General features: G+C 36.7%; 1 protein-coding gene, 1 non-coding gene and 1 pseudogene across 2 annotated transcripts; 1 reads left to right on the forward strand and 2 right to left on the reverse strand.

Moving 5' to 3' along the window:
• Window positions 1-9,621: 9,621 nt before the first annotated feature.
• LOC142170866 (small nucleolar RNA U3) lies at window positions 9,622-9,796 on the reverse strand (annotated as a pseudogene).
• A 4,941-nt stretch (window positions 9,797-14,737) lies between these two features.
• Window positions 14,738-21,904, forward strand: LOC107775966 (putative 6-phosphogluconolactonase 4, chloroplastic). The gene is made up of 3 exons (XM_016595773.2): window positions 14,738-15,572; window positions 15,663-15,798; window positions 21,087-21,904. The coding sequence occupies exons 1-3, from the start codon at window positions 15,139-15,141 to the stop codon at window positions 21,549-21,551; spliced, it is 1,035 nt and encodes a 344-aa protein (XP_016451259.2). The 5' UTR covers window positions 14,738-15,138; the 3' UTR covers window positions 21,552-21,904.
• A 4,862-nt stretch (window positions 21,905-26,766) lies between these two features.
• On the reverse strand, window positions 26,767-26,982 carry LOC142170863 (small nucleolar RNA U3). Its single transcript, XR_012700474.1, has one exon. It is a non-coding gene; the product is annotated as a small nucleolar RNA U3 (small nucleolar RNA).
• Between the last annotated feature and the right edge of the window lie 880 nt (window positions 26,983-27,862).

Raw genomic sequence — 27,862 nt, forward strand, 5'->3', positions numbered from 1 at the left:
GGAAGCTTTCGACCAAATCAAAGGGTATCTGTCTAATCCACCCGTATTGGTCCCACCTAAGCCCGGGAAACCCCTAATCCTTTACCTGACGGTCTTGGAAAATTCATTTGGTTGTGTGTTGGGGCAACATGACGACACAGGAAGGAAGGAGCAAGCCATCTACTATCTTAGCAAGAAATTCACAGTGCATGAGGTCAAGTACACTCAACTCGAGAAAACATGTTGCGCCCTAACTTGGGTAGCTCAGAAGTTGAAGCACTACCTGTCTTCATATACTACTTATCTCATATCCCGCTTGGACCCATTGAAGTATATCTTTCAGAAACCTATGCCCACGGGAAGGTTGGCAAAATGGCAAATTCTGCTCACGGAGTTTGATATCATTTATGTGACGAGGACGGCCATGAAAGCCCAGGCGCTGGCAGACCATTTGGCAGAGAATCCCGTTGATGAAAAATACGAGCCCTTAAGAACGTATTTTCCTGACGAAGAGGTAATGCATACAAATGAGTTGGAATTGCCTGAGGAACCGGGTTGGAAGCTTTTCTTCGATGGAGCTGCAAACACGAAAGGGGTTGGAATAGGAGCAGTACTCATTTCTGAAACAGGACGGCATTATCCTGTTACGGCTCAACTATGCTTCTATTGCACCAACAATATGGCCGAGTATGAGGCTTGCATTCTGGGTCTGCGCTTGGCTGCCGACATGGATGTCCAAGACGTCTTGGTCTTGGGAGACTCGGACCTCTTGGTACATCAAATTCAGGGTGAATAGGAAACACGAGATCTAAAGCTCATACCATACCGACAATGCTTGCATGATCTGAGCAAGCAATTTCGATCGGTAAAGTTCAAACACATCTCGAGAGTTCACAATGAGGTTGCGGATGCCTTGGCCACCTTGGCATCAATGCTGCACCACCCTGACAAAATGTATGTTGATCCTCTACACATCCAGGTCCGTGATCAGCACACCTACTGCAATGCCATAGAAGAAGAAGCAGATGGCGAACCCTGGTTTCATGATATCAAGGAATACCTCAGGATGGGGATATATCCAGAACATGCCTCTGGAGACCAAAAAAGAGCCCTCCGGCGGTTGTCGAATGGTTTCTTCCTCAGTGGGGGAATATTGTACAAAAGAACCCCGGATCTGGGATTGTTGAGATGCATAGATGCCAGGCAGGCAACAACGGTTATGGCAGAAGTACATGCTGGAGTTTGTGGGCCACACATGAGTGGATATGTATTGGCAAGAAAAATCCTTCGAACAGGGTGTTATTGGCTCACCATGGAACACGACTGTATCACTTTCGTGAGGAAATGCCATCAGTGCCAGATACATGGAGACTTGATTCATTCTCCGCCAACAGAGTTACATACGATGTCAGCACCCTGGCCGTTTGTAGCATGGGGCATGGATGTCATTGGGCCCATCGAGCCAGCAGCGTCCAACGGTCATAGGTTCATTCTAGTGACCATTGACTACTTCACCAAATGGGTTGAGGCTAAAACCTTCAAATCAGTAACCAAGAAGGCAGTGGTGGACTTTGTTCACTCCCATATCATCTGCAGATTTGGGATCCCAAAAGTGATCATCACGGATAACGGTGCGAATCTTAATAGCAGCTTGATGAGAGAGGTATGCCAACAATTCAAGATTACACACCGCAATTCCACCCCATATCATCCTAAGGCAAATGGAGCAGTCGAAGCAGCCAATAAGAATATCAAGAAGATACTGCGAAAAATGGTGGAAGGGTCCAGACAATGGCACGAGAAATTACCCTTTGCCTTGTTGGGTTACCGCACTACCGTCCGGACTTCCATAGGCACAACTCCTTATTTGTTGGTGTATGGAACTGAGGCCGTGATACCAGCGGAGGTCGAAATTTCATCCCTCCGAATTGTCGCTGAAGCCGGGATTGATGATGAAGAATGGATCAAAGCTCGCTTGGAACAGTTGAGCCTGATAGATGAGAAAAGATTGGCAGCGGTGTGCCATGGTCAGCTGTACCAGAAGAGAATGGCAAGAGCGTATAATAAGAAGGTGCGCCCTAGGAAATTTGAAGTAGGGCAGCAGGTATTAAAGAAGATCCTCCCACATCAGGTCGAGGCAAAAGGCAAATTCGCCCCAAATTGGCAAGGGCCTTATATCATGACCAGAATATTGTCCAACGGTGCTTTGTGTTTGACAGATGTCGAAGGTAGATGTGTCGACATGGCTATCAATTCAGATGCAGTCAAGAGATATTATGCGTAACTTCTTTAATTATGGCAATTTTTGGTTTATTTGTTGTATTTGGCATTTGTTGAATAATGAGATGACGGAGGCAATTCTTTCTTCTATCCAAACACTTTTAACCCTCGCTTCCCCCTTTGAGCCTTAAGCAATTCTTTCAATACCCCTCTTTTGGAATCACTAATGGGAAAGATATGAAAAAAAAGGAAGAAGAAAAGAAAGAAAAAGAAAAGGAAAAGAAAATGAAAAGAAAGAAAAGAAAAATCAAGGAATATAAAACCGTGGGAACTACGTTTGACCTGATTCCTCAAAGAGGATACGTAGGCGCCTCACGGCTCGGTCATAGTGTGCATCATAATAAATATAGGATGCATAATGTACATAGTATGCATCATAGCAAATATAGGATGCATAATGTACATAGTGTGCACAATATAGCACAATGTGCGTAACGCACGTAGCTCAACATAAGCATAAAAGATAAATTCCCCAAGCAAGAAAACTGGGGCAGAGGTTATGTTTTAAGTTCCAACAAAGGTTTGATTCCAAAAGTTGTAGCACATCACCCTTCAAATTGTTTTCGTTTTTATAGCCTTTCTTCAAACCCACACCAAAACCAACATCAACCTCCAAAAGACCTCCCGATCAATGTTCGAGAGATGCCAAGTCCGGCGAATAAGGCCGAGAATAATACACTGATCCCCAGCAAAGAAGAGGATCGTAAGACTGGAAATGAGTTGATGGTCAAGGGAATCTCCAGAGAGGAGGGACGTATCTACAACACCCCGATTTCCCGAAAGAAATAAAAATGAGAGAGTCTTATCGGTGAAAACCTTCACAGGCACCGAGAGGCGATGTAAGATGAGGGATATGAAATGAGAGAGTCTTATTGGTGAAAACCTTCACAAGCACCATGAGGCGCCGGGAGATGAGAGAAAAGAGAGAGTCTCATTAGTGAAAACCCCTCGAAGGGCACTATGAGGCGACGAGACAGATCAGCAAAGGTACCACATTCGAAACGAAATGAACACTCTTTTATCATCCCCAGCAAGTCAGACCATCGGGCAAAGTGATTGATACAAATAGACTGGGTCGGGAATCTATGGTGCACGTCATGATCACGGGGACCAGTTGTGTCCTCCAGATAAGTTCTTTTGATTGTCTCCTCCCACAAAAATATTGGTTCAGAAAGATTTTCTCCTTTCCATATCTTTTATTCTTTTCCTAAAATGTGTCTTGAAAGGATTTTTCAAAGCTTACTACCAGAAACCGAAGGGGAATTCATCCCAATGCAGGATAATACAAACAGTCTTAAAGGCCGGTCCCAGGCAATGCAGTGATTGTGCCCGGAAATTTTGGAAGAAGTAAGCTCCAAAAGGGAGTGGTTTCGGGAGTTAGAAGCAGACTCCCATATCATGTGTTTAAAGAGAAAGCAGAAAAGGGGATAAATTGAAAACCAATCCCCAGCAGGCTAGAGACCCCCAACAGGCAACTTTGCCCGCCAACCAATTATGGGGACAAAGAGCAAGAAAAGGGGAAGAGAGAAAAATGGCTCGCCAGAAAGGCACCCTCTACCACCACGATTAAAACTGACTAAATCTTGTTGTCTGTTGCAGGAGAGCAAAGAATTGATGATGGCAGCAAGATGCAACGCCATGGAAGTCACCAAAAACCGGGGCAGAAAATTTTCTGCCGATTGTCGAAAATTTTCTCGAAAAAACGGGGAAACAATTTCAATACATTTAAGTTCTAGGTCGCCCACCAGTATAATGCGGGAATACATTTTAAGTTCTAGGTCGCCCACCAGTATAATGCGGGAATACTTTTAAGTTCTAGGTCGCCCACCAGTATAATGTGGGAATACATTTAAGTTCTAGGTCGCCCACCAGTATAATGCGGGAATACATTTAAGTTCTAGGTCGCCCACCAGTATAATGCGGGAATACATTTAAGTTCTAGGTCGCCCACCAGTATAATGCGGGAATACATTTAAGTTCTAGGTCGCCCACCAGTATAATGCGGGAATACATTTTAAGTTCTAGGTCGCCCACCAGTATAATGCGGGAATACATTTTAAGTTCTAGGTCGCCCACCAGTATAATGCGGGAATACTTTTAAGTTCTAGGTCGCCCACCAGTATAATGCGGGAATACATTTAAGTTCTAGGTCGCCCACCAGTATAATGCGGGAATACATTTTAAGTTCTAGGTCGCCCACCAGTATAATGCGGGAATACATTTTAAGTTCTAGGTCGCCCACCAGTATAATGCGGGAATACTTTTAAGTTCTAGGTCGCCCACCAGTATAATGCGGGAATACATTTAAGTTCTAGGTCGCCCACCAGTATAATACGGGAATGCATTTTAAGTTCTAGGTCGCCCACCAGTATAATGCGAGAATACATTTTAGCTCTAGAGTTTGGAATCAGTAGCCCCACCTGAAGACGGAAGTTTACAACAGAGATCCCCAAACGGGAAACAATAAAATCCCCAGCACCAAGAAGCAGACAACTGTAGAGGAAAGCGCGCAATTTAAAAGGAAAAGGGAATGCGTCTCAAAAGAAGCGTCTCAAAAGAAGCAGTTCGGGAACGCTATGGCACGCCCAACATAACAATTCTGATGAAAAGCCATACCGCTGAAGAAACCATTGAAAGATTTAAGGAAGAAAGCCATGTTCCCAGCAAATCAAGCAAAGTGATGAGAACTGACATTCAAAAAAGGTGAAGGACCAGCATCATCTCCAAGTTCACAAAATAAAGGCGTCAGAGGAAAGCATTAGCCGACAAGAAAGCAAGACAACAAGAACAAGCGGGAGATAGATGAGATCTCATACTCTAGCTTAACTTCTTTTTTTTCCTTTTAGAGCGATGTAACAGGGAGATCGGTTGAGCAGTAGCATCCTACAGCAGCATACAACAGCGCACAACAGCAGCAAGCATTACAGTCACATGGTAGTCCCAGCTACCAAAATTTCCCGAACTACATTGACCTGATTCCTGTTCAGCCCAGGATATGTAGGAAACCTCTGAAGCAAAGGTTCGGTCAAATCTTTTTCAAAAAATGCTTCACACGGAGTATTCGGACGGGCAAAAATCGCTCGCTTTATCTTTGCGCGAAAACCCTTCGTGTCTTCGTGCAAAGAGGGGCAGCTGTAAGCACGTGATTTTTGCTTCACGGACAATCGCTCCAAAAGAAAATAAAAATAGTGGCAAAAGGCTTCGATGTACAATTTTTCGATCTTTCCGTGACATGTGTTGTTAGTCGTTTGTGAGTCTGTCCATTTTGCATCTAGTCATTATCAAACAAAAATACAAAAAATATATGTGGCGTTAAAAGAAAATTCAAAAATATAAATATATGTGCGTCGTTCGTTTTAGGTTGTGATTTAACTTACTTAAACATTTTTATTTGGTATGATAATTATGTTGAAGTGCTATATTGTTATTTGTTTTAATTTCATTTGTTTTATTAGTTATTTTTATTTTTCTTTAAATTGGAAAACAAAAGAAAGTTGAAATCAATTTGGGCCCAAAAAAAATAAGACAAAAACAGGCCCAAACCAACGATCTGACCCGGTCCAAACCAGGCCTGCCCTGACCACCTCCCGAAACGACGCCGCATCATGCGTCTGATTTGGGCCGTTCAAACTCTCGATCCAACGGCTCAGGACCTCTATCAGTAACCCATTTCAAAACCCGACCCAGGAACCAATCCGATCCAACCCCTCACTTAAACTAAACGACCCCGTTTAACTACCAAACGACCCCGTCTCATTTCTCAGCATCCGATCCAAGCCGTTGAGATCATCTGATCTAACGGCTCAGATCCAATCCCTTCCCCATATATAAACTCAACCCTTCACCCCACGCCCCCTATCCGAACCCCACCCCTCACTCGTCTCCTTCCCCAAGCTGAAACCCCAAACCCTAGCAAGCCGCCCTGGTTTCCCTTCCACCAAAACCCGGCGGCATGAACGCTGGTGGCTACCTCCCGAACACCCTAAGACCCCCTCATTCCCCTGAACACGAATCCACTAACCACGAACCTCGAATCACCTCCTATCGTCTCGAATCTGGATTTGAAGATTCGAGACAAAACTCGATCTATGCCAAACCACCCCATCTTCATACCAGACACTCCCCTGACCTTCCTCGTGACCAAACCAAGCTTGGTTTGGTCCGAATTTACCCACAACTCCTAAAAATCCAGATCTGAAAATCCAGAACTTGAAACACATGCACCTGGGGAATCCGGCCGGTCTTGACAAGGGTTTGAGGTCTAATAGACCTTAATCAAGGTGATCTCACGTGAGAACACCCTGATTAAAGTTTGTTCGGCCTCAAAAGTTCGAAGTTGAGTCAGATTTGGGTCATTTTGATTTCAAACTCTTTTGGTAAGTTTTCCTTTCTTTTGTTTTAGTTCTAATTAAGTTGTCATCATATTTCGTTGTGTTTGTTTGTCATTTTGTTATTTTTCATTCGGATTTCTTCCATCTCTGTTAAAGGCCTTTTTATTTGGTCAATTGTCTTCTGTTTGTGTTCTGAATATACCCTGTGATATACGTGCTCATCAATTAGATTAGTCGTCAAACGAGTTTAATTCATATAAGTTCCCAGTGTTTGAACAAATTTGTCTGAAGTCATTCGGGACTCTATACGTGTTGTTTATATGAACGATTGATTGTTATGTGTTACGATTAATATAGTCGAGTCGATATATGTCGTAAATTAGTTTCAATCGTTAATGGTAACAACTTGATTCGTATTGCTTATTTCTGCTGTGATCGTATTTGAGTCCCATTAGAAACTGAATTGTATTGCCTATTGATTTTGTTCAAATCGAATTAAAGAACATCTAGGGGAAAGGTTATAATGGCAGATTCAGACTTTGATTTTAAAACACGATGCCATTTGGTTTAGACCGTGGGCAGCATGTGTATGGTTAGCTTTAAGGAATTAAAATAATTGGACAGCATGTGCTGTCAGATTATATTCCTACTGCCCATACTTTGGTTAAATAAACAAGTGATTAGTACATTTTAATATCAAAAGAGAGAGGGGCTGTCAAGGATTTGATGGGAGTTTTGTTTATTTAAAAGAAGTGAGTGGAAAAACAACGAGGGGGGGCAATTTTAAGTTGTAAAACAGACTGTAAAGTGTTAAGGTTAGGCTATAAAAGAGGCAGACCTTCCATTAGAAAGGGAGTTCATTTTTTTTGAGTCTTGAGAGATTCTGTGAGTAAGAAAACTGAAAAAGGAAAAACAGGAATAAATTTCAGAACATTGTGAATGAGTATTGTCTAGAAGAAATTGTGTAAGAGTCCAGTTTGATCAGGTTGTCTTTGTGGTTTTGCTTTTCTGTCGTTTGCCAAGCTTTCTTGTGGTCATTGGATTTCTGTTGCTGTTACATTCAACATTCTGGGCTGTTATTTCCTACTCTGTTTTTCTGGGATTGTTTATTTGTTGCTCGACTCCTTGCTGAGCTTCATCATTGTTGGCTGGTTGTTGTTGCTGTGTTGTTGCTGTGAATCTGCTGTGCTGTTGTTTGCTGTGTACTATTCAGCTGATCCTTTTCCTTTTTCTTTTGTTCCTCTATACCAGGTACACAACTAATACTGTCCATGTAATTTGAAAGTCGAGCATGAATACAAAAGGGAAGATTTGAAGACATCTATGTCCACATGTAGTTGCTATATAGATGATTATGTAGTGTGTAATGGTTTACAATCTTGTTTGGGTATTGGAGTTGGTCCTTTCATATAGTGAATACAAAAAATGTAGTATGGTTTAATATCATATGTTGGTTAGGTTAACAGACAAAAGGATTGGCAGTATACTAGGCTATGTCTTGGAAATTAGTTGTGTTTTGTAATTAGCATTCTCTTTTAATGCATGTCAAAGAATAAAACTATCCGCCTTAGTTAATTTTCATTCTCTTTTGATAAACTGCCTCGTTATAATTATCAAGCCACACCCTTATAACAATTAGCACAAGTCCGCGCCCCTCAACCTTATGAAGGTCGAGCCCAGGTCAAAACAGACCAAACAGACCCGCCTCGGATAAACAGTGGCCCAGGTCTGGCCCATCCCGCATGAGCTGGATTTGGGCCCATAACGTTCGATCAGCTGTCCGTATGCATGGTCATGTTTCCTTATTCTGTAAAAGCATTTCGGATCCTGCTGTAAATAATCTGCAAGCATGTAAATAATTAAGAGATTTTCTTTTATTTTAGAGACGAACTTAATAGGAAATATAGTCATTATAGGTTTATCCTTTAAAATAAAAATGAGACGAGCCTCGACAAACAAAAATGTAGAAGCTGCGGGGCCCTCTAAATGTATATATTAAATACTTAGATTCCGGGACGGGCCGTTTAGCAAATTTCACGGCCCTTCCCAAAATAATAACACGATAGTCTCTTTAGGTGCGTGTTTAATAATCTACTTTCTTAAAACTTGGGGTGTGCATTTCATGCGACCCAGATCCAAATCCCAAAACATCAAATAAAATATGTTCCAGATTGTGGGTGCATTTAATGTGACGCAGTCCAAGGACATGTTTTAAGCGATGTTCACATCCTTTTGAAATAATAACAATAAAGCGGTAAAAAGTTAAAATTGGCACATTGGTTCATAATGGTATTTAAAATCAGATAAATAAGCCGAATATGACAGTTGAGCGACCGTGCTAGAACCACAGAACTCGGGAATGCCTAACACCTTCTCCCGGGTTAACAGAATTCCTTATCCGGATTTCTGGTGCGCAGACTGTAATATGGAGTCATTCTTTTCCTCGATTCAGGATTAAAATTGGTGACTTGGGACACCCTAAATCTCCCAAGTGGCGACTCTGAAATTAATAAACCAATCCCATTTCGATTGTCCTTTAATTGGAAAAACTCCCTTGCACCCTCTCTGGTGTGGAAAAAGGAGGTGTGACAAGGGTTACGACTTATAGTGCTTTGTCCCAAGTGTTTTTCCATGACAATAAACCATCTTGTTTCTTAAATACTCGAAACTATTTCAGATTAAGAGTCATTTCAGTGTACTAGCAAATAAAAAATAAGGTTGTTGTTTTAGAGTTGGGATGAATCAATGTCTTCAAACACTATTAAAGTGATCAAACGAGGGTTTGTTGGAATAGGCACTGCCAATTTTGTTAAACTGGTCTAGCTTTAAGTGTAGCATCCATGAAGAAAAGTCACAATCTTTACACCTTGCAACTCAATGGTTAAAAGATCCCAGCTTTCACACCATGAATTTCACCCTCATATTTGCACATCATTTGGTGTACTTGGTGCAAGTGAATTGAAACAACTGGAAGTTGAGAAAGAGGAACCAAAGATAGGAGAAGGAAAAAGTTGGTAAAATGTGGAGTTTGAGTCTGTCAGACAGCTATGAGACCATCCTAGGCCACAAGTGACCATGGAAAGTTGTTAATCATGCTCTAGCCTCATAGCCACGCCTCATCAACCAGACTTGGTTTTCTGTCTCCTTAGAACTCAAGGATACAGTGGCACGAGCCTATAGAACAGATCATGTTCAAGTAAGGTCGTGCCCTTCAGTTGTAGTGAATGGCTATATAAACAGCAAATAGATAAGTTAATGCGTCGATGTGGGACAGATCTTATGCCAATCTTCAACCCTGACAAACAACTAGATTTTCCGCTCTCGGGCAAACGTGACCAAAATCGAATCCTAAAATAATAGTAGAAGTCTACTTTGTGATTTTGATTCGTGTGGAGAAAACAAAAATACTGCCAATGAGGTTAAACTTTGAATCAAAAACCATTACAATTATTTTAAACCCCAAAAAAAAAAAACGTCATGTTTACAAGACAAATTAAATTACCCCTTGAAATTTGAGTCTTTCTACACTTCCATAATCAGAAAAATAAACATAATTAAGGTAACGTGGAATGAAGAAATTTTGATACAAATCTATTTTTATTTGTTTAAAATAGATTGACACTATTTTATACTCCTTTGTAAACTTTGTAGTTCTAATATTTCTATCTTAGTTTTGAAGACACTTTCTTATAAGAATATTATTACATATGTAAGGCCATAACGTTCAAAGGTTTTTTTTTATATATTGTACACATGTTTAATTAGTGTGTCAAATATATTATTTTCTTAGATCTTGCTTCCATTAAACACCAATAACAACAACAACAACAACGACCCAGTATAATCCCACAAGTGGGGTCTGGGGAGGGTAATATGTACGCAGACCTTACCTCTACCCCGAAGGGTAGAGAGGCTGTTTCCAGGAGACCCTCGGCTCAAAAAAGCAATAGGAGATGATATATTAGTACCATAAAAATGCGTAATAAAAATAACAACAATATATAAGAGATATGAAATATGAAATACAGAATACGAAATACGAAATAGATGGCTGGTATAGTACAACTAGAAGGTAAAGCTCTACATCAATAGACGACCAATGACATTCCTAGTCTAACTCCTAACTGGATAATCTCACTCTATTGTGCTGTAGAAATATTCACACTCTCCCCTAACCTACAACCTTAATGCTCGACCTCCATAATTCTCTATTGTGCTTCCATTAAACACCATTTGTTTAAAATGAAAATGTAATAGTCAAAAGCAAAAAAAAATTGTCTGAAATCTATGTTCTTTTTTTGAGGTAAGCTGAACTATATAAAGATCAAGGATGGTTTAGTATAAATTTAATTCTAGTGTTAGTAAGGACAAGTAATATGAAGTAAAAAATTAAAAATGTTGTAAGAAAAATGACTTCCATCAATAGATGAGATAAGTTCACTCTATTCTTTTTGATAAAAAATATTTTTCAAGGTAATCAAACACCTAAAAATAATTTTATCATGAAAAATATTTTATTTTAAAATGACTTTCATTATAACCCGACACACAAAAAAACTAAAAGGAAAAGGAAAAAGTTTTTTAGATTGTCAGTTACTTATTAAATAATATTTAAATAAAGATTATTACTTTTGTTCTATTCTAAAAAGAGCAAATTCATTTACAATTACAATATTTTTCCAAAATCATGTACGTTTAGTACTCTTCAAAATTTTACGCATAGTCCACAATTTAAGGTATTAATTTTGAACCATATTAATTTATCCATATTTATCTCCCATTATTAATCTATACTTACCATCTTTATGAAAGTTCCCGCTCTTAGAATCCCCTTTTTCATTATTCTTATCAAACACAGTCTTAGTAAATTCACATTTTTATTCCATGTTTGAAGGTGTATATATACATATAATTTTTTTACAATATAATTTTAAATATATACATATGTAATGAATATATTATGTATATTTGCCTATACCGAACTCGTTTTATGTCTATGCAACATATAATTTTGCATACATAACGTATAAACAGATATACATATTCAATATATGTATTATGTATATTTATAATGTATAAACAAATATACATATTCAATATATGTATTATGTATATTTAGTGTATAATTACATATACTTGATGAGATCAATATATAGTTTAAGTATATTTGACATTTGAAATATATACTCTGTATATGTGATATACTTGATGAGATCCTCTCATTTTCATTTGCCTGGTTCTATTTGGAACCAGCTACAAGTCTCTAAGGTTTGGTTGCCTGACGGGCTCTTCGGTCGAGCCCAAAATGGCCTAACGACAGACTGCAAGTCAAAAAGGAAATTTACATAAATAGCCGGTCAAATTTATTATTTATTTTTTTAGCCATACATATAAATTATCAATTGATTATACATAATTATATATGAACTGTGCACATATGATACATTTTCTGGCTATTTTTAATTTAAGCGATTAGTATGCGATTATTTAGATTAATTCTTCTATTTAAATACTAGCACCTTATAGAAGGTCAAGTTATGAGTTGCAGCTTCTCCAGGTGAGAACTTCGATCTTTCCATAGTAACTTGTAAAAAGTATTTCATCTTTGATTGTAGTAATTTACAGCTACTAGTCCGTTCTATTTCTAGTGTGTTATCCCATTTAGAAAAGTAGACCAAAACTACAAGTTATAATATGCAAGAAAAAGTGATTCTTGTGGTCTTTGGATAGGATATGTCTCTATACGTCTCCTTATTTATTTGAAGTAGCTAGACTCAGGTTGTTGGGATCCCTAAATTGGTTAAAAATTATGAATGTTTTGCATACCTTGTCGTTAAAGCAATTGATGCTTGCCCCCCAAAAATATGGTACGATTCTTTATGTGATTCAAGATCTTTTCTTATCCTTTTATGTCTTTCATGGTGGAGTGGATTAGAGGTAGATTCAAAATTTGAAGTTTATGGATTTGGAATTCTAGTTTGTTTAAGTTATTATGTTCTAAATTAATAATTTATACATATTCAATAAATTTCTTAAGGCAAATATAGAGTTTGAATTAAAACTACTAGTTCGACTGAACCTGTAACCTGTGTTTTAGCTCTGCCCCTGGATTGGAATATTGGATCATGTTAGACGTTTGCCATAATTTTCTTATCATATTTGGCTTTCCTATTTGTTGAAGGGAAGGAGAACATGTTTACCTTAATATATACATGTGTGTGAGATACATGCGTGATACATGTGTCGCAGAAGAATTTTTTGAACGATTTAATTACGAATTTTGATACAAAACCAGTCCAAATTACCTCCAATCTTCCTCAAATTTTGTATATTGACTTATCTATATGTTTTCAATGAATTTCAACTATACCCATTGAAAAAGTTCCTTTTTGCTTAGATTTTTGCTACCTCATACATGAAATTTACTTTTCGTCTTGCATCTAATGTTGCTAATCACGCTTAAAAATATGGAAGGAGATTTTTGCATGTGATTCTTTGAGAGAAAGAACCTTATTTATTTGGTTTTACAATTTTTACATGTGTTTGGCTAGTTTTAGTAATGTTTGACCAAAAGATATTAAAACTATCTTGATTAAATCAATTGATGAAGATGAAGAGGTAAATCTCACCTAAGCGTAATAAAAGCTAGACTAGATGGTGCCAGGGTAAAATAAGGTGAATGATGCTTCCTAATATGTTGGAACCAAATGATTATTCGTAAATGCGAGAACTTCAAATGTAAGAGAATATAACAATGAATGCAATTAGTAAAGACCAAGAGTGATGTAAGGATTTTGATCTGTAATAAGCAAAGTTGTTCTTTCTTCATTCCCCTTATAGAGTGTTCTTTCCCCCCTCTTTATAGGGGACAATCTCCCTTTTTACCCTAAAAAAGGTACAACACAAGGAATATTCGAAAGACATATTCCTATTGTTCCCTATCATGCTAACGTTACTCCAGACGCCGTTCGTTCACTAGCCGCTGTTAGTTGTCACCCTTCATAACGACCAAAGGACGCTGCATCGTAAAGACCTCGTTCTTTGTTACACTTAGTAACAGTCGTGGTCGTTCAAATTTCGACCTATACAGTTAGTCCCTCCGCTTGTCGAGGTCGCGACCTGTTGCGTCCTTGGTAAGCGGACATCGCCCATACTTACGAAGAAATTTGGTATGCAAACCATAACGATTTGGCCAATGACGGAAGAGCGGTGCATTTCGCTATATCCTGGGTGGTGTGTTCTATTGGGAAATGACGTCACTTCCACGTGCGTCATCATTGCGCATCTTCCCGAGGCACAGATTGATGGCCTGTCGCTTTAGTTTTACTGCAATGGGAAGCTTTTGGCTTCGATTCTGGTGTCACCCAACCCTATAAATAGGGGAAGAGTTTGTTTTTTCAAAAACTCTTGGCCATTTCTCTTCTGATCATTCTCTTTCGTGTTTGTAGCTTTGCTTCGGTGATTTTCTTTATTTCCTTTTTTCTGTTCATTGTTCTTGGTCTCTTTCGTTTAATTAACACATCTTCCTCCATAGACATGCCTAGAACACACCGATCGCATGAGGGGATTGTGAGCACGTGATTTTTGCGCTACATAAATTGCTCCTATAAAATCAAAGAAAATAGATTTTTCCAATTATTTGCCATTTTATAGGATTTTGTAGGATGTTCATTTAATTGTTTATATTTTGTGCATGTTTAAGTTTTATTTAAACCATGAAAAACTACCAAAAATATCATGCATTGCATTTAAGATTTATTTTTATATTTTTAGAATTAACCAGTAACTATTTGTTTTATAGAAATTCGAAAATCACAAAAAAATAGCTCATTTTTTTACATTTTTTGTCTTTTAATTTTTAGCTTAGAATTAAGTGTTGTTTATAATTTTTATAATTAGCTAATTAGTTTAATTTCACACTTTTGGATAATTTATTATTTGTAGGATTTTAATTAAAAGAAAAGAAAAAAAATTAGAAAATAAAAGAAAGAATTGGAAAAAAAAGGTTTGTCTTTTAAAATTTGTCTAATTCTCGCCCAACCCAAATCTGATCCAAAACTTCCCACCCAAGCCAAACCTAACCTACCCGACCCGCTTACCAGACCCAAACCCACCCCTTTTAATTATTAAAACCTCAGATCCTAGACCAATTCACATCAGATCCCTAACGCAAAACCAGCGCAGCTTTTCCCCTTGTTCTCCATTCTGTCCTCACACTCTCATCTTCTTCGCTGCTGCTTCAACCTAAACCAAACACGATTCACACTCACACAAGCCTTGAGAACCAGCTGAAATTTACAACTCAAAATTCCAGGGCTTAAAAATCAGAAAAGCTCCAAAAAGAAAAAGGGAAACAGAAACGCGAACTGAAACAAATTTTCAAGTCGTTCCTACTTCGATTCTACCGTTCATTTTTTGCATTCGGATAGGGATCTAGAAAGTAGCTCGAATAAAAACAAGCTCTAGGATTCTTGGGTCGTTGAGTTGTTGATTGTTGGCTGAATCTGTTGTTCTTGCTTCGCTGATCTGTTCTTCATTCGATTTGTTCATGTCAAGGTATTCCTCGACCCTTGCTAATAAAAGCTCCAGCACGTTGAGCTCTTTCTGCGCGCTGCGGTTAGCCTCTTCTTCTCGCGCTCTCGCTGCTAACTTGCGCATCTCACCTACCCAATTCTCTCCTCTCCGCCGATCTCTGCCGTTGACATCTGCATATATAATTGGCAAGCCACTTTTTTGCTCGCGCTCACATAGGAGAATATCAGTATTGAGTAGAAACTCCTCGAGATCTCAGTTTAGAATTAAATCATCAATGGCTGAGACTGTGACAGGTAAAAGTAAAGGGAAAGTTGAAGTGTTTGATACTGAAGAGGAACTTGCCGTGTCTCTAGCGAAGTACACAGCTGATTTATCGGAGAAGTTTTGCAAAGAGAGAGGTTCTTTTTCTGTTGTTGTTTCCGGTGGTTCACTTATCAAGTCTCTTAGGTAATTGTTTATTCTTCTCGTTGTTAATCTCTTTGGGATGGTTTTGGTGTTTAAGTTAATTGAATGCTTGTGTTTGTTGCAATTGTGCAGGAAATTGGTGGAGCCACCATATATTGATTCAATAGACTGGTCGAAGTGGCATGTTTTCTGGGTGGATGAGAGAGTGGTCCCAAAGGATCATCCTGATAGCAATTATTTGCTTGCTTATGATGCTTTTCTATCCAAGGTATTTGTGTCTTTATTATACTATGTATTGATTCTAACGCTTCCACAGTGTGTGATATCTTCAATTTTTTGTTAAAATAATTTTTCGTACTATATATATACATGCTTCTTTCATTTGTTTGTCCGATCAATGGAATGAAAATGATCGGTTTATTGTGCAAATGCTTCCTTACATTTGAACAACGAGCTGCATTAATGTCTGAGTTTCTACACAGAGAATGTAAGGGTAATCTGAACAGAGGTGAAATGCACTTTACGGGGCTATATATTGATGGAGAATAAACTCTGTTGTTATTAAGCTTTCCATTCATCAACTCCATTACTCCGGATGAACCATATGGAAAAATCAGATTAGAAAGTAGTTCTGTTAGGAGTTGAGGCCAGTGGTATCAGAGAATGCAAGTTGTGCCCATAGTGTAAACACATAATGTACCAAAATGTCTTGGGTTAAGACACTAAATAAGATAATCTTGCTAATGGATCAACGAGGACTAAACTGATCTGGTGGTCCCTGGTAAAATGAACTGTGAGAATATAAGGTAAAAGGTAAATACTTCCTCCGTCCCAATTTATATGGTACTGTTTGATCGAACATGGAGTTTAAAGAAATGTTAAAATGTTTTCTAAATATGTAAAGGTGCCATTTTTTGGGACAAACTAAAAAGGAAAGTGTGTCACATAAAATGTGACTGAGGGAGTAAATATTATTTATTTAGCAGACACATGAATGACTTGTGTCGTGCCATGTACTGTCCTAAGAAACTGTTTTAGCAATGTGAAAGCTTTCCAGAATTAAAGCCTTCCTCTATTAGAGGGAACATAAACAACAACAAATATGCCTAAGTCCTAAACAAGTTGGGGTCGACATTATGAATCCTCACTTCCTCATTTAAGCTCAACTTATATTATCATCCTACCAAATAAATTAAAAATGAATAGAGGGAACACAATCAACAAATTTTAAATAACGATCAACAAGTTATGAACGAAAAAGAAGAAAAGACAGCAACTTGTTTGTAGGGAAATTAACTGTAGAGAAAAGAGAGAAGAAAGAGTTAAAGAGCGATAAAGGCAGAAGAACTTATGTTATATTGATTATAAGGTTAGCTTTATATAGCCAAGTGTATTACATAAAAGCTGTGAATAATGTAACAACTCAAAGAGAATCTAGGATACAGAGAAACCTATGTGAATAACAATCCTAAACAAAAGGAATCTGATAAGCACCAAAAGAGATATTAAAAAACAGAATAACAAAAAGTCTTATACAGAAGGAGATAACTTGTTACTGCCGTTATTAAGAGTAAGTATTATGATGGAGTAATAATTAGCGATTATTGGTGTGTCTGGATGAAGCCATAAAGAAGTCAATTTTGGTGTTGTTTGGATGGATTCAAAAATGACTGTATGTTAGTTATTTATAGGATGAGAATAGGTCTTTAATCATGATGTCATGCCGTTTGTCATAATTTTTTATGTATGCATCTGTCCATAAACTCTTATGCATGAGCCCATTTAGCTAATCTAATTAGCCATTTGTCCATAAATCCTCGTGCATGAAACTTGCTACTTAGCTAAAATATCATTAAAATATTTCTAACAATTATTTCAAAAGATTCTTCAAGAAATGGAGTAGAACTTACTGGATTTGTAGTTGAAGTAGTATACACTTTGATGATTTCACCTATATGAGAGTGAAATAGTGCCACTCCTATAAAATTTTGGCCAAAACTCTAGAGTTCTCATGAATAACTAAGAACATGCATGGCATGTTTGTGCAAAACCATGTTGAACAACTTAATCGTGAGGGGTCAAAATGTAATTGATGAAATTTTTTCCTTGCAATAAGAATTATTGGTTCATATAAATACTATATTTAAATCGTAATTCTGCGGGTGAAATTGTATTGGTCTAAGTTAGGTTCATACTTCATAGTCCAAAAGACTCCAAGTTGATTGCATTTGAACCATACAAATCTAGCAAGACGTACTCTTAAATTTTTTTGAAATATGTAGGGGATTGTTGCTAATATTTCAACAATATTTTAGATAAGTGGCTTCATGCATAAGCGTTAATGGACATATGTCTAAATAGATTAGCTAAATAGCTTCATGCATGAGAGTTTAAAGACAAATGGTTAAGTGAATTAGCTAAGTGGCTCCATACATGAGAAGTTATGGATAAGTGGCATGACACTTGCCGTGATTAGAGGCCTATTCTCATCCTATATATAGCTAATCATACCCCAATTTTTAATCCGTGTTAATGCACCAAAAGTTGGTTTTGCTTATGGCTTTATCACAACAAACCAACAATTGCTAATTATGACCTCATCTTAGTACATACTCCCTCTAGCCTTATTTCCTTTGTAGTCAATTTCCCTACAAATACCTAGTTGTTTTATCTTTTTTGTTCATAACGTGCTTGTTATTATTTGAATTTTGTTATTCATGTTCCCTCTGATAGAGGAAGACTTGTTTAATCGGGGAAAAACTCACTTTGCGAAAATAGTTTCTTAGGACGGTGCCTAGCTCGATAAGCCATTCATATATCTCTTAAATAAATAATATTGATTCACCTTTTCCCTTGTATTTTTTTTTCTGGAAAAGGAACCTTTCCCTTATATTTGCCAACAAATATCTTGTTGTTAATGCATTTTGTGTGTTGTCTCTGCTTAGTAGATCAAATAATTTTCTTTTGAGAAGGGCTTAGTAGATCAAATCATAAATGCTGACCTAACATGTTAGTACGAAGATCATGTGAGTTTCGAGAGCTGTCTGAGGTAGAAACTTACAGTGAAGCACCTCTCAAGATTCAGTTCAATAATCCATCGACTTTTAGTATTCCATAAGTCCAAAGTGAGTAAATGTCCTTATCCTAAGCTGCAACTAGCGTTAGTTTGTTCTTGGATAGAGCAAAGGCTGCCGTTCTTGTTGGATTAAACATGTGGTCACAGAGGTTGTTGCTGGTATTTGTTAAAGATGGAAATGCAGAAAGAAAGACGGTTTTCCCCTTTCTCTGTCTATTGTTTCGGGCAGGGGCTGGAGGTGTAGGTTGCTTCTTTTCTCATGTTTACATTTGAGAATTACACTATTTCTATTGTTACTTTCAGTCTTGAATGAAAAATATGCATTGTAATGGGATATTGCAAAAGTAGGAGAAAGGTAGAACCAATTGTCATACGGGGCAAAATGATTGCTCGCCAAAAGCATTCTGGTAAATTATGGGAAAGCTGAACTTCCCGCTGCTGTGTAGGGAAAAGCCTTTGGCATGCTAAACAAACCTGCGCCCTGTTACTAATACCCCTATTCACCCCCTTGGGATGTGACCATTTGACTTTTGTTCCTTATAACTTGATGCTAATTTTGGGGCTCTTGATTAATCATGTGCAAAGTAATTGTGCAAAATTGACCATTAATCAACACTGTTTAACAAGATCAAATCTTTAAACTTCTATCATCACCAAATATCTTTGGATTTTTTATATGTTAAGGGGGTGGGAGCTGTCATTTGAATCGTCTCTTTATTTTTATTTTTTTGGTTGGTAAGTTGAATAGGCTCTTTATCATGAACGAAAAAAGCAAATTTACCTACGTGGTTTTTCTCCTTTTTGGGGGGTGGGGGGGTGGGGGGGAGAGGGATCATTTAAATCCTCTCTTCATAATGCACCCCAAAAGAAAAACAAATGGTAAACAAGTCCGAAGATTTCATGAACCTGATTGTTTGGATGAGCCGGATATGTCAAGTAACTTTTAAACACATTTCTGGGGTACATGGAGTAACACTATGTGATCCATATAAAAGGGCAACATATAAAGAATTTGAAAAAAGAACCTGCTGTACAAAAAGAAGAGAAGCAAGAATATACAACATTAAATTTTATCTTTTGCTTGCGCAGCGTATCCATAAATTCCTGATATAAAGAACTTGTCAACCCTTGAAGCCCTTTTATCAATGACTTCTAAACAATATTTGAGGTCCCTCTTCTTTTTCTCTCTTTTGTGTGGAACGTAATATGAGAAATAATGTTGTATTAGCAAAATACTTCAAACATTACCATTGTAACCTTACCTACTTTAAACTAAATGGTAATGCTTTGAGATTTCTGTTGCTAGAGTAGTTTAGTGGGGGTTAAATCTACAGGATCAGCTGAATAGTAATTGAATAGCTTAAGCAAAATTGACATGTTTTGAAGTTCAATGAGTAAAATTGCCCGTGCTCAATGCCATGTAGAGTTGCTGATAAGCTCAGATTGAGCTTATGTTGGCTTTTGCTTAACTCCAACTTAGTATGATTTAAGCGGGTTTGAAATATATCCTCAATCTTGGCCCATACACTTTTAGGGAAGGTTCTTCGGTAACTCTAGCAAGTTAAATGGGCTTGCTCTGAGATGTGCCATCTTATCTGGCAGTCCCAGCATTCCAAAGCTACAGAGTATTTGAAGCGAAGATGATTATGAACTAAATTACCAAATTCTTACTAAACTTTTGAGATGCATGGCTGATGAGTAGGGGTGGCAATTTGAGCCCAAACCCATTTAACCCGCCCAACCCGCCATAAGATTAATGGGTTGAGTTACAAACATTTTAGCTCATGGGTCAATTTGGGCTGAGTCATGGAACTCGGCCAAAACAAAAGGTATCTCAACCCAACTTATATAGAAATTTATTTAGTTGCTCCAATTTTACTTTTTTTTTTTGTATTTTCAGTTTTCTCTTTTTTTTTTTTTTTTCTGCACCACCAACCCCCTCAAAACTTTTTACTTTTTTTTTGTATTTTCAATTTTTTGTTTTTTTCTGCACCACCCACCCCCACCCCTGCAAACCCCCCCCCCCTAAAATAATTTTTTTTTTTTTTTTGTATTTTCAATTTTCTGTTTTTTTCTGAACTACCCACCCCCATCACCCATTGTTTAGCCCATCTTGACCCAGCTCATCTTAGCCCAAGTACACTTTGGGTTGAGGTTGGGCAATGACCCATTTATTGACCTAACCCATCTTGACCCGCCCAAATTCAGCCCAACCCGCCCATTTGCCACCCCTACTGATGAGTGCATCTATTAGATTACCAACTGTTCATGATACTTGCATCACATTTAGGCAGTTTTGTACTTTTTAAGAATGATGAATGAGCTGTTACTTCATCACCATTTCCCTTTTACATCTTTATTCTACCTACTTAACTTTTAAGCTCATTTTGTCACTTCTTTTTACTTCATCACTTCTCTCGTTTCACATCTTAATTCTATCTACTAAACTTTTAGGCTCACCTCTTCTTTCTCTTGGGCAGATACCTATTCCTAGTGGCAATGTGTATGCCATAAACGATGCATTATCAGCAGAGGGTGCAACAGATGATTATGAGACTTGTCTAAGACATTTGGTTAAGAGCAAGATTGTAGACATTTCTGAGGCTACTGGATTTCCCAAATTTGATGTAATGCTATTGGGTATGGGTCCCGATGGGCATGTAGCTTCATTGTTTCCCGGGCATCCTCTTGTCCATGAGAAAGAGAAGTGGGTCACCTTCATCAAGGAATCTCCAAAACCTCCACCGGAAAGGATTACATTTACATTTCCTGTAATAAACTCATCCGCCAATATCGCTCTTGTTGTAGCAGGTGCTGGGAAGGCAGATGTAGTGCATAAATCACTAGGTGATGGTGAAAGTTCTGATTTGCTTCCCGTGCAAATGGTTTCACCTGAAGGAGAATTGGTTTGGTTTTTAGACAAGGCTGCCGCTTCAAAGCTGTAAGGATGATGATATATGAGTTACGAATTAGTGCGTCGAAGAAGTAAAACAATTAGTGCTTCACTGCTGTGTGTGTATTTTGTAATTTCAATACATTCTCAAGAAGGGATGTTTTCCCCGGTATTGCCAGCAAAATGCTGAGGTTTCATATGCCATTCTCGAGTTGTTGGCAGTTTCTCCTCACTTGTTTCTGTGATGATGCTTGGCTCTCACTAACTCACTAATAAAAGTGCAGTTTGTGCTGTTATTTTCTGTTCATCTGTAGGTTAGGCATGTGGACAGCTTCTTTGTATCATCACCTGGGTGTAATATGCCAACATTATTCAATTTGGTGCAAAGCAACGCATATTTGATCATTTCTTATTATGTAGAAGAGCGAATATGGTCGACCATCTGAGGGCATTTTAGACTTTTCATAACTTATAGCATACGTGTCCTTTAGGAGTGGTATTTATTGGCTAGCCACATCATCAAAACTCTCAAATTATTTATCGTTTTCATCTAGAATTTTCCCTCAGCTCAGTTCCCCATCTCTAGCGTCCTGGTTCTCTGTTGGGTCTCACAATATTCAGGTATTCCCTACAGGTTATTCTCCTTTTTGTTTTTCATTTTTAGTTGTTTGTTGCACTGGAGTTTTGTTTCTGTTTTCCCCTTTATTTGTTATGCCTATTTCATTTTCATTTTAGTTTTCTCTTCTTCCTTTTTCCTTCTTCATTACCTGGTTTACGGTTTCACTATTGTTGGTGTTGCTTTCTTGCTGTTGTTGCCTTTCTTTACTTTTTTGTGTAGTTGTTCTCTTCTCTGTATTTTCCTTGCATCTCTTTCTTGTCTGTTCCTTTTTGTTTCCTTTTTTTTTAGGAATATGTGCTTCTATATGTTTTGTGAGTTTGACTTAGAATTTTGTATTTTGGATTTTACCATAGAGTCCATTTTTTAATTTGTGGTTGTGATTGTTGAATCTAATTTCCTATGGGTTTTTTCCCTAATGAATCGAAGGATCAGGAGTTCTATTAGTTTGCTTTATTCTTTAAATAAAATTGAGAGAATCTGTTTTATTTAATATCAATAAATCCAAATAACTGTATCAGCAAGAAAAAAAATATATTTTTCTTTTAAGTTTCATTAAATAAAGGAACAAAAATGATTGTCGTACATATTTTGTAAACCTAATATTTCTTCGATGCATATTCTCAAATTGTTTGTCAATCATCATGCTCATCTCAGTATAACATTGTGCTCAGTTGGTTAAACAATTAAATTAGCTGGTGTTTAACATGCTTTTAAGAGTATTGGTGATACATTTGTCCTAGCAAGCATTTGAAGCTTTGCAACTCTTTCATGGACTATGACCCTTTTCTTTTCTTGACTGAGACAATAACAATTATGCCTCAATCCCCAAACAAGAAAGGATTGAGAAATTGTTGCGCTTCAAGGGACTTCAAGTCTGAATGATGAACAGAGTTTTCTGGGAAGCAAGTGTTATTTTTGTTCGATTTCGTGTGTAAAATTTCTTGTTTTAAACTCTATGCAAAACTGTTCCATTTAGTTTGCTTGATGTCTTGTGGATCAGCACTAATTGAAGATCATATCTTTGTTAAATAGATTTTGCATCAGAGATGGATCTTTCATTCTAAAAAAAGGCCGAAAAAAATGAGGAATACATGGGTGAAAGAGAAATAGATGTGCAAGCATGTAAATATTCATCAATAATTCATTAATATCTGTACATCCAAAGGGACCTTAATTTTTTATAGTTGTTTAGTGATTGAATATTGGACATCTGAGAGTTGTGGAAATTTTGGTGATATGCCGTGAATAATTATAGTAGAAGCTAACTTACAAAAAATATATAGTAACTAAAATAAATGTTATTAGAAACTAAAAAAAGGGACAAGGAATATCCCGATGTATGACTTTGACAACTGCTGATAGCACTAAAATAGCTATTAACTTTATGATCTTCATCTTAAATTCATACTTTGATTATTATAGTTTCATTATCGTATATTTGCATTTGTATTTTTGTTTATTTTTTGCTTCATGTTTTACCTTTTTAATTAGAGTGGAGATAATAGCACTATTGTGGCTCACCTAGAGATATATATATATATATATATATATATATATATATATATATATATATATATATATATATATATATATATATATATATATATATATATATATATATATATATATATATATATATATATATATATATATATATATATATATATATATATATATATATATATATATATATATATATAAATAGCAAGAATGCATTATTAACATATTATATCATCATGTCTTAATTTTCATGATTGTTGTATAGATAATTTCGTGCTGCATTTTAATATAAGCATTTTATTTTTCTACTCTGTTTGCCTCGTAACAGTAAAGAAGGCAAGCATTGCACTTTGCTATTAATCATGTTTCAATGTTGTTCTACTTTGTTTGCCTCATAAAAGTAAAGAGGATTCAAGTGATGTAATTACAGGTATAAGTAGTTGACTCCCTCAAAGAACTCTCATGTACTATAAAATAGCAGACTATGATTCTATCTTCCCAACTGTGCGCTTTAACTTGATTAAACTAAAATTTACCTTAAATACTAATGTAGTTTTAATACTGGAACATTTGGACAGGGTATATTTCCCTCAGTATTAATTATGTGAAACATGAAACAAAACTCTCTAAACTACTAAAGAAACCATATCTTATTTTTGGAACTACAATCTGTTATTTTAAGATTTTTTTTCACTTGAGATGTCAAGAACTTAATCTTAGCCTCTTGCTCCTAAAGTTATGAAATTTTCCAATGTTAATTTTCCAGTTTAGTTGCCTAGAGTTTGTCTTGGTGTCAATTGAAGAGGACATGACTTGTGCTACTAGGACCTCAATTCTCTCCCAAATTTTTTAGATATTTCTAACTGCTTATATTATGATTTAGCCTTCGTTGAGAAGCTCATAATTGGAAGAAATGGTACAATCTTTTTGGCGCAGAAGCGAATTTTACATGCATACATCTTGATCTGGGCCTCATTGTGATTATTTTTTGTATTGCTTACAGTTTCTAAGATAACAGTAGTGTTGGGGATGCATTAACCGATCATGTTCTGCAAACAGTATCAGATTTCTCATAGGACACTTAAAAAAGTAGGATAGACTCTTTGTGCAGAGAATGCAGCTGGCACAAACTTAATTTTTTTCATTTATATGGACATATCAACTCTTACGTCTCTTGCCCAAAGTTGTTGCACCATGGGTCTCCGCTAATATAATAGCTCTTGTCATTCAGTGAATGACCACACCTTAACAATAAGTAGTAAAACAACAAAATTGCTTCTCATTTCTCATATTTGATGATTAGTTGTCTAGGCTGCTGCTTTTCTGTGCTACATATAGGACCATTTCATTTGTTTTTAGTAATTTCAAGGATTGGATCAATGCATGCACTTCTTCCAGTGAATCTATATGCTGGCAGTGAAGTTTTACCATTGCAGTGTTTCGATAAATCTGGTACCATCTTAATGTTTAATAAAATTTTTGTATCAATTTGTGGAATGAAAGTTAATGTTGCTGTTAGTTTCTTTCTGAAAATAAATGAAAGTAGCTCTCTCACTTTTTATTGTACTAAAGGAAAATGAAAATTCCAATTTTAAGTAAGTGCTATAACAATTAGTGACAAGCTCATAGTTCAAACTTTGACATGCAAAAGAGCAGCATATTAGAAAAATCTGCAGCTTCTTTTGCATTAGAGGAAGATTAATGATCGACTCTTCAACTGTGGCTTTCTGATCTGTAGTATTTATTAGCATTCTTACTCAAATTTATTTCGGACTTATGTAATTTTTATATTAGCTATCTTGATAAATTCTAACTTAACTATTCTTGTTAAGGCAGAATTGGAGATGGAGAGAACCCAATATGCTGTTTCCAAGGAAATTGATATGCTAAAAGCAATACGCTTTACATGTCCATGTCACGCCCATGCACCTCCTGATTGTAATGGTCGGGCTTGGCTCTGCTTGCCGGTCGTGCTGCAGCCTCCAGACGCCTCCAAGCAAGCAAAGGTTTTCGGGGTAATTACCACGCTTGAAAGAAATAAAAAATGTCTACTAAAATAATTGTACATATCTATTTAGTGAAACTTTCTCCTTTGTTTTTATTTTATGATGTAACTTCTTTTGATTCTTGAGGGCAAATACAAAGGAGAAAACATTCTTCGGTAGTGCAAGGTTCTTGCAATACACTATATGCCTGTCAATTGGGATGTGAAATTTTGTTCGTATGTAGTGTAAACAATTACATAAATTTTCGCAGCGCCTTTTTATTTTTTCGATAGGTTGTCGCAGCACGATTTTGTTGGGCCCGTGCTCAGCGCGGGCATGCTTCATCTAGTAAAGCTTAGAAGCTTCCTCCTTCTTTGTCAAACGAAGCAGATTCAAAGCAATAACGTAATGTCTTACTGCAACGTGATAGCTAGACGTGGATTATAGTACTTAATATTAGCATTGCTCAATTTACATATGTTTGACACTTTGAGTCGATGTTAAACGCTACTTTATTTGAGAGTTGAAAAGTAACAAGAAATAATGTACGAGGGAAGTTGTTTGGTCGACGTGACAAACTTCCAGTTTGGATTAATTTCAAGTTAGCCTTTCGGATAGAAACCACCATTACACGCCTGTGATATCAAAGACCAAGACTTCTCTATTTTGCCATATTACTGAATTTTCTCTTTAATCTCACAAGGAATAAGAATTTATTCGTTTACGGGTTACAACTTACAGTGCTTTGTCCCAGGTGTATTTCCATGACAGTAAATCATCTTGTTGCTTAAGTACTCAAACTGTTCCAGATTAAGAGCCACTTCAGTGTACTAGCAAATAAAAAATAAGGTTGCTGTTTTAGAGTTGGGATGAATCAATGTCTTCAAACACTATCAAAGTGATCAAACAAGGTTTGTTGGAATAGGCACTGCCAATTTTGTTAAACTGGTCTAGCTTCAAGTGTAGTATCCATGAAGAAAAGTTACAATCTTTACACCTTGCAACTCAATGGTTAAAAGATCCCAGCTTTCACACCATGAATTTTACCCTCATATTTGCACATCATTTGGTGTACTTGGTGCAAGTGAATTGAAACAACGGGAAGTCGAGAAAGAGGAACCAAAGATAGGAGAAGGAAAAAGATGGTAACAAAAAGAATGTGGAGTCTGTCAGACAGCTAGGAGATCATCCCAGGCCTGCAAGCAAAGCTGAGAACGATCCTCTACTGCTCCAAGGCCACAAGTGACCATGGAAAGTTGTTAATCACGCTCTAGACTCATAGCCACGCCTCATCAACCAGACTTGGTTTTCTGTCTTCTTAGAACTCAAGGATACAGTGGTACGAGCCTATAGAACAAATCCTGTTCAAGTAAGGTCGTGCCTTCAGTTGTAGTGAATGGCTATATAAACAGCAAACGGGTAAGTTAATGCGTCGATGTGGGACAAATCTTATGCCAATCTTCAACCCTAACAAACAACTGGGTTTTTCGCTCTCGGGCAAACGTGACCAAAATCGAATCCTAAACTAATAGTATAAGTCTACTTTGTGATTCTGATTAGTGTGGAGAAAACAAAAATACTGCCAATGAGGTTAAATTTTGAATAAAAAACCATTACAATTATTTTAAACAAAAAAAAAAACACCCGTCATGTTTACAAGACAAATTAAATTACCCCTTGAAATTTGAGCCTTTCTACACTTGTCCAGAATCAGAAAAATAAACATAATTAAGGTAACGTGGAATGAAGTAATTTTGATACAAATCTGTTTTTATTTGTTTAAAATAGTTGAGACTTTTTTATACACCTTTGTAAACTCTGTAGTTCTAATATTTCTATCTTAGTTTTGAAGACACTTTCTTATAAGAATATTATTACATGTGTAAGGCCATAACGTTCAAAATATTTTCTTATATATTGTACACATGTTTAATTAGTGCGTCAAATGTATTATTTTCTTAGATCTTGCTTCTATTAAACACCATTGTATAAAATGAAACTAATGTAATAGTCAAAAATAATTTTTCTTTGTTTGAAATTTATGTTCCTTTTTTGAGGTGAGCTGAACCATATAAAGATCAAGGATGATTTAATATAAATTTAATTCTAGTGTTAGTAAGGATAAGTAATATGAAGTAAAAAATCAAGAATGTTGTAAAAAAAATGACTTCCATCAATAGATGAGATAAATTCACTCTATTCTTTTTGATAAAAAATATTTTTCAAGGTAATCAAACACCTATAAACAATTTTATCATG

Source organism: Nicotiana tabacum, chromosome 16 (assembly GCF_000715075.1).
Source record: "Nicotiana tabacum cultivar K326 chromosome 16, ASM71507v2, whole genome shotgun sequence".
NCBI classification, from domain to species: domain Eukaryota; kingdom Viridiplantae; phylum Streptophyta; class Magnoliopsida; order Solanales; family Solanaceae; genus Nicotiana; species Nicotiana tabacum.